The 13661-nt window shown below is 36.7% G+C and overlaps 1 protein-coding gene across 1 annotated transcript; it reads left to right on the top strand.

The window, feature by feature from the left end:
- Nucleotides 1–8357: 8357 nt before the first annotated feature.
- LOC142985753 (uncharacterized) lies at nucleotides 8358–9461 on the top strand. Its single transcript, XM_076134000.1, has one exon. It carries the CDS (start codon nucleotides 8358–8360, stop codon nucleotides 9459–9461), a length of 1104 nt encoding a protein of 367 aa, XP_075990115.1.
- Nucleotides 9462–13661: the final 4200 nt, after the last annotated feature.

Raw genomic sequence — 13661 nt, 5'->3', positions numbered from 1 at the left:
TTTGCTTTGGTAGAAACTTAGATAGTCACCATAAAAACTTGTTAGACATTATGATGAGATTAAGAAAAGTTAACCTTAAATTAAATCCCAGTAAGTGTGATTTTCTTCGCAAAGAAATATTATATTTAGGGCACGTGGTATCGGCGGACGGTATTCAGCCTGATCCGGATAAAATCAAAGTTTTAAATAACTATCCCGTTCCAAAAAACGCTGATGAACTAAAACGGTTTGTAGCTTTTTCTAATTATTACCGAAAATTTATTCCAAATTTTGCGGAAATATGCATACCATTAAATAATTTATGTCGTAAAAATTTAGTTTTCGATTGGGATCTAAATTGTGAAAAATCTTTTCGAGCTTTAAAAAATTCACTTATAAACCCCCCCGTGTTACAATACCCGTTATTCGACGACAACAACACATTTATTTTGCAAACCGATGCATCCGGGTATGCGATAGGATCTGTGCTATGTAATGCTGACCATAGGCCCATCGCTTATGCCAGCCGTAGTTTAAACGAAGCCGAATGTCGATACCGAACTATAGAAAAAGAACTTCTAGCTATAGTCTGGTCGGTAAAATATTTTCGACCTTACTTGTATGGAAGAAAGTTTATTATAGAAACAGATCATAAACCATTAGTATTCTTGTATAATATGACAGATCCTTCCAGTAGGTTATTGAAATTTCGATTGTTACTAGACGAGTATGACTATAAGGTTGCTTATGTGAAAGGGCGCGACAATGTAGCTGCAGATGCATTGTCTCGCATAGAAACGACTAGTGAAAAATTAAAGCCGATGAATGAACATGTCGTGTCAGTGCTCACAAGGGCTCAAACAAGAAAACTTACTGAAAATTCTGGTAATCATACTTCGATGTCTAACATCCCTAAGAACAATTGGTCTGATCAACCGAGAGTTGTAGAGATGTTAAAACTACCGAAGGATTACACGGAATTAATGTTTGTTAACGAGGAAGAAGGTTAAAAAGTGTGTGTCAGTAGATAGAGGAGATTATGCGTATTCGTCGTCTGACCGTACTATATTTGTAAAACTGTTTACCCAATCGCAGCGTACACGAGCTGTATCTGTGAGGGAAATGGAAGTCTTTTGTAGGGAATTAAATATTGACACTGTGTACATTATAAAAGATGACTATAATATTAAAATAATTAAAGAGCTAGCTCAATATATAAATAAATTACCTAAGTGGTCCGGACCCCGCTTATGCGTAATAAGAGGTATTAAAAAGATAGACGACGATACAAAGAGAGTTATAGTGAATGATTATCATATTCTACCTACAAGTGGACACGCAGGGATAAGGCGTATGATAAATAATATACGTAAAAAATATTTCTGGACAGGATTAGAACGCGATGTTACCAATTTTATTAAAAAATGTACTAAATGTCAAAGATATAAGTATTTGAATGCTGTAAAAGAACCCATGGTAATAACTGATTGCGGTAACTCCGCTTTCGATAAGGTATATTTAGATTTGGTAGGTCCTTTATTACAAGATAATAATTATAGCTATATTTTAACGCTGCAGTGCGATCTCACAAAATATGTCGAAGCATATCCGATAGTGGCTAAGGACGCGTGCACGGTGGCTACATCATTGGTAAATAATTTTATACTTAGATACGGTATCCCCAGACAGATCGTAACTGATCGAGGAACTGAATTTATCAACTCGACAATGCAAGAGGTATGTAAAATCTATACTTAATATTATAAAGCTGAAGAGTTTGTTTGTTTGTTTGTTTGTTTGTTTGTTTGAACGCGCTGATCTCGGGAACTACTAGTCCGATTTGAAAAATTCTTTTAGTGTCAGATAGCCCATTTATCGAGGAAGGTTATAGGGTATATATCATCACGCTACGAACAATAGGAGCAGAGTACCAGTGAAAAATGTTACAAAAACGGGGAAAATTACGATTCTCTTATGTGACGCAAGCGAAGTTGCGCGGGTCAGCTAGTTTTAAATATAACTCATTTATCATCCACAGCTTTTCACCATGAAACATTAGGGTCATTAGAAAATAGTCATAAACATTTAACTTTTTATTTGAGAATGCAAGTTAATAGTCAAAGTTAGGGATGGAGCTCATGGGTACCGTACTGGTGTTTTTCATATAACACATCAGTACACTCCAGTACAAAATTCACACCGTATGAGTTAGTATTCGGTAAACAATGTAATATACCTACTAACCTAACAACAACAATAGATCCTGTATATTATTTTGATGACTATGCCATAGAACTTAAGTATCGTTTACAAAAGTCGCAAATTGAAGCCAAAAATAATCTTGTAAATTGTAAAACATTAAGAAAATGTAAATATGACAAAAGTATAAATCCTGTAATCTATGAAAGTGAAGATTTGATATTAATAAAAAAATAAAATTGTAACAAACTTGATCCATTGTATTTAGGTCCATTTTTAGTTATAAAAGATGTATCGCCAAATGTAATAATTTCAGTAAATGGTAAAGAAAAAACTGTGCATAAAAATAGAACTAGGCTTTATAATAATACATAGCAACTAAGAAATCCATAACACTTTTACTTGTAACTGTACCGTATAAAATGTATGTTATTATAATCAAGAGCTCAATGATAATTATTGTTTACACTTTTATGAGATGAAGTAGGTGCTAGATACATATATGTATTTGTAATAAAAACATTATATTCGTGAACTGTAATCGTATTGTTGTAAGATGTACTCATTTTACCTATGAGATCATAACCATTAGAGTAGAAATGGAATGTTATACTTATTATATTTGTTTATAGAAAAAAAAATGTATCTATAACTTACATTTTTTTTTTGTTTTTGGTAGGGCGTGTGACGTAGATATAAGGTTCATATATAATACTTGTACCAAATATATGATTGAGGCAGTAATAAACCAACCTTAGTGGCAAACACATATCTCTTTTATTTCTACTATAGTGTCCCGTCCTTACAACCAACAACAAATAAATCCAATTGCAAATTCACGCGGTCACACGTTAGATCTTATAATTACAAATGCTAATAGTTCGTTCATAGTAAACAGCAGCTCTCAGGCATTGGTTAATATGGATAGCCACTAGCCACCATTATCCTTACAATTGCATTTCATTTCTTTTGGCTCGATTTAATGCACGTAATGCACGAGCAGATACAGCGTAAGTTTGAGGCAGAGATGTCAGAGTTGACGATTCTGCTGATGTATTTGAAACTTTTACATCACCATCCGACGCATCCTCAAACTTGTCCTCACCCGCATCCTTATCGACCTCAGGTTTATCGTTCATGTCGGAATCTATTTTAGCTGAACCGTCACTCACTCGTGATAATGAATGTCGTGTTTTGTTATAAGATTTAATAAGTTGATCCGCATGTCTACGCCACACTACTCCATCCCCTGTTTCTACTTTATATGAGACCGGGCCCGTTTTCTTACTTACAATAGCTTCGGCCCACTTATGTCCCCTAGTCGTATAATCACGAGCTAACACCGCGTCCCCTACTAGAAAATCCCTATCCTTGCCGGAGGCACGCTCGACCTGCAGCTCTTGCTTTTCACGTACCGTAGCAGCTTTGTCGGGCCGAATGGCATCAAGGCGATTACGAAGTCGCCGCCCCTGCAAAGCTATCGCTGGTGACACTCCGGTAGTCGCGTGATCACAATTTCGATATTGAAAAAGAAACTTATTTAAAGCTGCATCTACATCTACCCCCTCAAACAAGGCTCTTTTAATAGCTTTTTTAATGGTTTTAACAGCGTTTTCTGTAGCACCGTTCCCCTGAGGTCTATAAGGCGCCAATGTTGTATGTTTAATACAATCATTATTACAAAACTCTTTAAATTCCTGTGATGAAAATGGTTGACCATTATCGGTGACGAGCTGTGATGGTAAGCCAAAACGCGCGAATATACTCCTTAAAACATTACTTGTACGATCCGCATTAGTACTTTGCATTTTTATTGCCTCTATCCATTTTGAGTGTGTGTCTACTAAGATTAAATAACGCCGGCCTCCACAGTCCGCAAAATCCACATGAAGGCGTTGCCATGGGTGTAATGGGAACTCCCAGGGATGAAGCTGAGATCGAGGTGGAGCGTCCAGTACAGTGCGACAGGCCGCACATGATTTACACACTTGCTCGATGTCTCGATCTAAACTCGCCAAATATACATAACTTCGCGACAAACTTTTCATTTTGTTCATTCCTAGATGACCGTCATGAATTTCCTTCAAAATTTTATTTTGCAGACTATGTGGCACTACAATTCTTTTTTTTTTTTTTAATCTGTGTTTAATTTGGGGTTTTTTATCAATTTGGATACGTCAACCCCTTCATGCCTTATGCTAACTACATACAATACTAGGAGAACAGTCTTAATTATCTTAAAAGGAAATCTTAATCAAGGAAGTAAACTAACTGACATAATCTCTTCGCTACGTTTGAATTTGGTTGTGCTAAAATTGTTTGTACTAACCCCACCTCTAATACATTTAATTTAAATTCGTTAACTAAAACTTCCCTTTGATTTTGATTCCTAACACAATCCATTAGCAAATGCTGTACATCTTCTATCACATTGCAAGTATTACAATTAGGTGAGTTTACTTTTTTCATTAAGAAAGCAAATTTTGCTGATGGATAGTGTCCGGAACGCATTCTTAATAATAACTTAACAAAGTTTCTACTTAATTTACTATTGTCAAACCAGGGTATACGAGGTAGTTCACTTTGAATGATTTTATACCATATTCCTTTTTCTTTAGACGTTATGTTAAAACTTTCTTGCCAATTATTAAAGCACTTCTTTTTAAATTTAGATACATATTCTACATAGTCTGGCAAAAAACTAAACTCAACTCCTTCCTTCGCAGCCAATTTCGACAGACGGTCCGCTTCCTCATTCCCTTTTAAACCTATATGCGCTGGAACCCATTGTAGCTTTATCTCTGTTCTATTTTTGATAAAATGTAAAATAATATTTAAGATGTCTTAAGCTATCGATGCACCTCTGTAACCAGAGGCGCATCGAGCCACGTGTTGTAATGCACTCTTGCTATCAGTAAATATTACTATCTTTTTATAATTATTCTCCATTGTATAGGATAGGGCCTGCAAAATCGCAATGAGTTCCAGCGTCATAACACATACGTTTGAACTTATTTTAAAACATGCTCTGTAATTACAGCTTTGATCATAAAATCCTGCCCCTAGTCCATGCGCACCTTTGGATCCATCAGAATACAATTTATGCCACCCCCCATAATTAATATCCAACTCTCGCAAAACATTATTTATCAGCGTATTAGGCTCATACCTAGATTTAGCCAGTGATATACTTCCTAAATTAAACACTAAGCATTCTTGAAAATCAACTGCCGATAAACAAATTTCGAAACTAAACATTTTAAGAATATCTACTGAAACGCAATCAATTTGCTTAACATCTTGGAATACCTGTGCTAGTAAAGGTTTTTTTTTATTATTCGAATATCTGGTGTGACATAGAGTATCCATTTCAGCAATCAAATTATTAGTACTATTCACAGACCAAGACCTGACCTTTATTGTGTATTTATAAGCTAGATATTGTCTCCTAATGAACAGAGGTGCGATGTGTAACTCACTCTCCATGACATGGATTGGGGAGCTCTTAATAAATCCACCTACAATCCTCAACGCTTGATTCTGGATCTTATCAAGCTTAGAAACATGACTCTTAACAGAACAATCATATAAAAAACATGCATAATCAATACGGCTTCTAATCAGGGCCAAATATAAACGTCGCAGATGTGACATGTGTACCCCCCAAGAACTTCCTGCTAATAATTTTAATATATTTAAAAATTTTGAACATTGACAAACCACTTCATTAATATGCTTTCCCCACTTTAGACTCCTGTCTAGCCACACACCCAAGTATTTAATATTTTCTGAATAAAGTAAATTCTTATCTTCTACTTTTAAAACAGGTATATTTATTCTACGACCCCTACTAAAAAGGCAATATTGTGTCTTATTTGTTGATAGTCCTAACCCCAGTTCATTCAATAATTTCACTGTCATATCCAGAGCATTCTGAACATATATTTCACATAGTTTTATGTCCTTATTACTGACGTATATGACAAAATCATCTGCGTATTGTGAAATATTTACATTTTGAAGTGAATGGCATATTTTGTACGTAATTAAGTTAAACAGTAAAGGAGAAAGGGGGTCCCCTTGTGCTGAACCTTTATTTGTATATCTACTTAATATAATACCGTCTATTAATCGTACCTTTAACTGTCTCTCACTCAAAAAACCCCACAGGTATTTACATATCCGAGAACCTACTTTTAAACTATCAAGCATTTTTACACTTACATCAATTGAAACATTGTTATAAGCGTTCTCGATGTCTAAAAAACACGCTAATGTTGCAATATTTTTAGATAAGCCAATCTGAGTATAAGTTACCAATCGAGTCAAACAATCCAAGCAGATTGTGATTTTCTAAAACCAACTGTGAACGGTGATAGTATTTTTTCCCTTTCTGTAAACCATTCTAATCGTCTGAAGATCATCAAATGTAAAGTTTTACATATACACGACATCAATGAGATTGGTCTTAATTTAAGTTCATTATTACTGATACCGTTTTTTTTAGGAATAGGTACTATTTGGATGTTTCGCCATTGAGAAGGTATAACACTGTCTTTAATAATATTATTATACAAATTGAGTAAGAAACTTTTGGCTACATCCGGTAAATAATAAAGCATTGTATAGGATATGCTGTCTTCTCCTGGAGCAGAATCCTTTTTTTTTAAAGCGCATTGAAGTTCAGTAATTGAAAATACCGATTCTAACAATTCATTTTTTGATGTGAAATTTGGTTCCGATTGAAACACATAATCTGCAGTTAGAGACTGTAATAAATCTTGGCATTTTTCATTAAAGGGGTATACCTTTTGTTGTTTAAACCCTTTTACCCATTTCATACGCTGCCAAATATTGGAAGCCGAAACTTTTTCATTAAAAGAATCGCAAAACTTATGCCAACTCTCAGATTTAGCTTTTCGAATTAACATCTGAGATTTCTTGGTAATGCTTTCTAGTTTTGTGAGGTTATCAGGCGTAGGATTCCGCCTGAAATTGGTCAATGCCAACCTCCTCTGTGCAACCACTTTGGATAAATCTGGAGTCCAATAATTTTTAGGTTTGAATTTTTTATCAGGTTTATTACATAGTTTGATGAAAGGTATATGTTTATCGGCCGCTGTATTAATAACATCTACAAAACTATCATAGATGTCCTGAATATTTCCTGAACTATTTAAGGATTTCATATTCTCTGCTATGGTTTGTGAATACTCATTCCAGTTGGCATATTTATAATTACGTTTTCTAGTAGGCACAAAATCGTCTTTAATATTTAAGGTCATCTTAATAATAAGGTGATCGCTACCTAGGTTTTCACCACATACTTGCCAACTAAAATTTATAGCTATATCAGATGAGACAAATGAAACATCGGGCGAAGTCTGTTGTAAACACCCATTTACCATTTTAACTCGTGTGAAATCACCATTATTAATGGAAATGAAACCATTTTCTATAGAAGAATCCATAATTTGGAGACCTCGGGTATCTGACTTTACCGACCAATTGGTATGGTGTCCATTAAAATCCCCCGATATCAAAGTTTTTCTCGAAAAATGTGAAAAAATATTATCCCAGTCCAAGCCCTGAGTTTGTACACTAGACGGACAATATACAGACAATACATACTCTAAGTCCTTACAATTAATTAGCTTTACGCAAACTACCTCTATCCCAGTATTATTTACTTGAAATGCTTCTTGATAGGACTGAATTGACTTGTGAACAATAATGGCAACTCCGCCGTATGCATCGTCCCTGTCCTTTCTATAAATATAATAGTCACTAATATTTACGTAGGTTTCAATATCTAGCCAAGTTTCGCTAACGATCGCTATGTGTATTGTTTCTCGTACTAACAGGTCTGTGAATGTTACCAATTTCGGGCGCAGGCTTTGGGTATTCCATTGAACTATGTTAAGTCTAATAAGGTTAGATGAGTTATCCATTAGTCAGGTCAAAAAACTGTTTTAATATATTACCTCTTAATAACTTGTTAACAATAGAATCAGTGCAGTGCGATGCGCGCTCGACTACGGACGTGTATCCACTGTACACGGCACGAATTATTTTATTCGCGTTTGGCGCGGCCATAGCCGCTGCACGGTGACATTATGAGTTCGAAAAAACTCATATTGAACGAATTATTGGCGTTCCTCGTCCATGCAATTGATTACATGGATGAGGTGAGCATATTGCAAATATGCCGATCCAATTTCAAGGAGGAAGATGTCAGCAGCGCAAAGCTGCTACTGTTCCAGTCTCTTGGAAAACTGGACCAGATGCCGTCTCGTCGCAGAGAGGGCTCCGAGAAGAGTCTTCAAGATATAATTGATATGTTAAAGAAGACCGACCCAGACGACGTGCCCGACTTCGTGGCACAAGAGCTAAGTAAACTGCCTCCCGTCACGTTCGATCACGTCGATGTAACTAGACTGCTGAAGGACATCACGTCGTTAAAAGCTGAGATGACTAAGATGCAGTCCAGACTAGAGGCTTCAGACACTATCATTGCTGAGCTGCGTGCAGAAATTACATCATTGCACAACGTTGGTTCAGTAATTAGGTCACCAGAGGCCTCAAAGGTGAACACTCGCCGCGGACCGCAGACTGCCTCCATAGGCAGTTTTGCGTCGGCGAACTCAAGTGCGTCACCAGCTGCCGATATCGCTGACGAAGCTTTGCTCGCCGCCGTCGTCGCATGCGCCTCTACACCGGCCACTATGACATCACGCGTAGGTACAACGACCCCTGCACGTGCCTACGCCGATATAGTCGCTAAGAAAACACCTGCAGCGCAGACAAAGCGACAAATTATAAAAGGGGTTAAACAGAAGAGCTGCCTATTCACCCAGAAGAACAACAGGGAGCAACCGAAAGAACAGGCCGACAAGGATGGCTTCATCATGGTACAGAAGAAGAAAAAGCCGAACCAAAACAAGTGCGGCACTGGACCGACCGGACCGAATTTCTTGCTGCGTCCCGCTGTACCTGTGACGCCGCTGTACGTATCCAGACTGCATTACTCTACAAAGGTTGAAGAGATTGTAGAGTACATACAGACGAAAACGAAGTGGACTTTGAGAGTTCAGAGGTTGGAATCACGTCACAATGTGGGTTTTAATGCCTTCGTGGTGAGAGTGCCAACTGAGCATCTCACAAAGTTCATGGAGCCAGAATTTTGGCCGAAAGGCGTTGTTTTCCGGCGATTCCGTGGCCGGATACCCGATACTGCGCGATACACGACGCCGACGCTGCACAATAGTAGTAATCGTGTATAATTATAAGTTATATTAATTATGTATGTATTAGTATATTTATATTTTTAATTTGTAATTTGTTTATTGTATTTTCTATGGGCCTCAGTTGCCTGAAATAAATGAATAAATAAATAAATAAAAAATAAAAAAATAAAATTCTTTAGTTCATCAAATATGATTTTAAACATCGACAATACTTTTTCTACAAGGCTGACATCACTCATAATGATACGATTAATTTTAAGCCAGAATTGCTTGAACTCAAACTTATCCTTTAAATGTTCATGTCGTTCCCTATTCTCCTCTGTACTCTGTGTTTCTTGATCCTGATCTTCTGTAATAATTTCCATATGCTTTATATGATTATCTGGATTCTCCAACCTTTTTGACCCATTCTTTGCTTTCTTAGTTGAGTTTTGGCTTGACTTTGGAACATGTTTTTCAGAATTTTCTTTCATTCCTTCCTCCACAACTTCACTAACCGCAGGTTGTTGATAAAGAGAATCTGTCCTTACTATACTGCTGTAGGTATTGCTCCCTGTACTTATTAAAGTTATGTTAGTTGATGTCTTAGCGCTTTCTTGAGAGCTTATATTTTTGTTTTTCTTCAAGTCTGTATATAATTGTAGGGCTTTCCTAAAAGTAACTTGTTCGTTAATCATAATATTCCTTATCTCCTTCTCTCGAATAAAAAAAGGACATGTTTTATCCAACACGAAGTGGTCACCTTTACAATTTAAACATTTTCCCACATTGATATCACAATTATCGTGATCGGTGCTTCCGCATTTGGGGCATAATAGCTTTTTAGCCTGTACACTGTGTGACAGGGAATCTATACGGATCAACTTTGAAACGGCAACCATATGTATATATATATTGCGGTAACGTACCACCCTTAAAGCAAATTTTAACAGCTTCACTGGCAACCCAAGTTCCATCGAAATTTAATCTATTTAATCTCTTTAAAGTCAAGATTTTGACATCGCATTCGAAAATTTTTATAAGTTCTTCTTCGCTCAAGTCAAGGTCAATTCCCTTCACTACTCCATGAATAACATTTAATTCATCCGTAAAGTAACACCGATACCCTATTTCTTTAAGTTTTTCACAGTTTATCAGACTTAAAGCGTCTTCTTTTTTAAAAAATGTAATAATTACTTCGTTTATATTTTTATATTTAACACGACCAACCCCCGTAATATTTTGTGATCTCAATAACTTAGCCATAGCAACTTGTTTAGGCAACTCCTCTAAAGCAGTAATGCAAACCTCGTATTTTTCAACCATTTCCAACTCTTGGGTCGTTTTTTCTAAATCTACCCTCACATTATTTTGAGTATCCGAAGAATCGCTTCTAATTAATCGCTTAGGTCTTCTTCGAGTAATCGTAATAAAACCCTCTTCATCACTATTTAAACTCTCTCTTTCACTATTCTCCTCCCTCTCTTTCCTCTTCCCCACCTTCTTCTCCAAATTTTTATTTGTATTTATATTCTCACTAACGACTCCGCTTAACTCTTGTTCAACACTCTTTAAAAACTCTGAATCACTCATGTCCTCCTCACTCTTACTTTCTTCCATTATGAAGACAATATACCGAAAAACAATCAATTATAGCTCGGTGCGTAAAGATTGTACGTGCTCACTGTACAGCAGCTCGCGACACACTGCACTACAATTCTATATTTGTAAATAATGCAACCTTGATCAACAATAAAATCATTTTTCCTGGCAAAATACGGACTTTCTGCATCACAGCTTGGCGTCGACGGCCAACCAAAAAGAATGTAAATTATTATGTAAATTAAAGACTATTATATGTCTGACACAGTAAGTATATATTCCACACGTGCGTCTATGATTCGGTGTTACAAACGACTGGCTGACTGACTGGCCGCTCTAACTAACGCACTCGGCATATTTAGTGAAATCAGCATAATTGTGTCCCTACAGTACTCCCCTGCCAAAAAAAATAGAAACTTACAAAAAAAAATGAATTTTACTACATCATTATTAAAGTTTATGAATATTATAACAAGCTTAGAATGAGCACTGTTGTCGAGTGTAAGTGATACAATCTACCAGTCAGCAGTCTCGCCGTAACCGTGGACGTCACGTTACAATAACATATCAGGTTACTGTGCACGATGGAATCATATTTAGGCATAAAATATTACGTTTCATTCACGCATGTAGAACATTGTAGAAATTTGTAGAAATAAGTGTATTATTATTAGAAAATTCTAGTCGATAAGAATAGTACGAAAGAACAATCGCGAACAATGTAAGCGGCGGCGATCCTTCGATCAAGCGTACCGACTGTTCCCGAATAGATGGAACGAGAAGGACGTATAGGCGAGTCGCGTACGCGCGAGCGAGACGGCGGCGTTCTCGAACCTCGCGCGGTGCGGCACGGAGCGCTTGATTATTCGGTTTGATTCTAGATTAGTGTAGAAACAATGTTTGTGAATATAAATATGGACGCGCGCTGCGTAACATCAGTTTAAATTGTAAACTCATGGTGATCACTTGGAAGAAAAGAACATAGTATGAACATACTGAACATAGCGAATATTATTGTATAGTTTAAGTGTTAAACTCATTGTGATCACATCACTCGGAAGAAAGAACATTGTATGAAGAAACGTACATAGTGAATGAGCATAGTGAATATTATAAGCAAAGTATTTTGTAAAACAGTACATAGTGAATGAATTGTATGAACATAGTCATTGTATGAACATAGTGTAAATAGTAAGAACATTGTAAAGTACATAGTAATTATACAGTCCACTTTGAAGATTTGAAGAAAATAAAATAAATATATCACTTCGCAACCGGTGTTCTTATTGGAAGAATAATAATCCTCCACAGTTACGTTCCTGTTAAATTAACACAATATGCACAAGTATACGGAATTATTTGTTCTTTTACAATACAGTATTAAATATTATAATCTATACACTAATATGTCCCTAAAGTACACATACATTTGAAAACAAAAAAGTACAAAAATTGACGTTCACATATCTGAACAAACGTTTAAGCAGTGGGCTAGAAATACACAATCTACATAATAATTAGTAAATTTTCGTAAAAATATGCCTAAATATTAACTTATATATATAAACCAAAAACAAAGAATATGTTACATAAGCGATTTTAAAAATGATGATATATACATTATAACAAATAATAGATTTCAATACTGGTGTAGTGTAACTTCTTAAATCAGAAGGATTTATTATTGTTTATTAAATTGTATATTTACAGAACTTAAAACTAGAACTTATAACTAAAACTTAAAACTATTAAAAATTAAAACTATTAAAAATTAATTACAGATAAAATTATGCTAACTTAACCTATTGTATAACTAAATTACATAAAAAATAAAATCAAAATTATTATAACATTAAATATTACATGTCGACAAACATACCTATTCTGTTATTAGTTAGCGAGATCGCTAGTGGGCGGAGTCAACGCAGCCGAACTTACCCGAACTATCCCGAGCGCCGGCCAATGCCCATGCGCCGCGCAATCGTTCGTTGACCTCACCAGTCCGCTCTGAATACTGTTTGACGCGAGACGCATGCCGCTTTAATAACCGCGACTATATGTTCTATGTTGTATGTTCCGGCCTATCGTAAATCTAATGTTATCATCCTTCTGTGCTGAGACTATTATATTGTGTACAAGCCATCAATAAACTTTATAAAAACTTTTACTTCCGAGTGAAATCATTATTCCTCACTTCCTACCACGTACACTAAATTGGTGACCCCGACGTGATTGGAAGCAGCCTTCACGAAGATCAGACCAGCAGCAGCAAACCTTCGCACCCTCATCACTCCTCACTCCTACAGCAGCAGTCGTACAACTCCAGCCAGCATCTTCGGCCACACAAGGCACTCCACGAACATGTCGCTCACGCACATGACTGGCATACCCTACGGCCTCAGCGGCATCCAACCTGGGCATCATCGTCACGCTACTCTGACGCACCCAGGGCACCGCAACGCTTCGTCTCGACTCACCGCAGACAACAAGCACCTCGCCCCGACTCACTGGGGACACTTCACCGCACACCGCACACCGCACCTCTCCGACTCACTGGAGTTAGCGGCATACAGTTCCGACTCACTGGGACTTGCGGCATACAGTTCCGACTCACTGGGACTAGCGGCATACAGTCCCGACGCACTGGGACTAGCG

Source organism: Anticarsia gemmatalis, chromosome W, assembly GCF_050436995.1.
Source record: "Anticarsia gemmatalis isolate Benzon Research Colony breed Stoneville strain chromosome W, ilAntGemm2 primary, whole genome shotgun sequence".
NCBI classification, from domain to species: Eukaryota; Metazoa; Arthropoda; class Insecta; order Lepidoptera; family Erebidae; genus Anticarsia; species Anticarsia gemmatalis.
The sequence above is the reverse complement of the archived record's forward strand: the minus strand, read 5'-3'. Positions and strand labels throughout refer to the sequence as shown.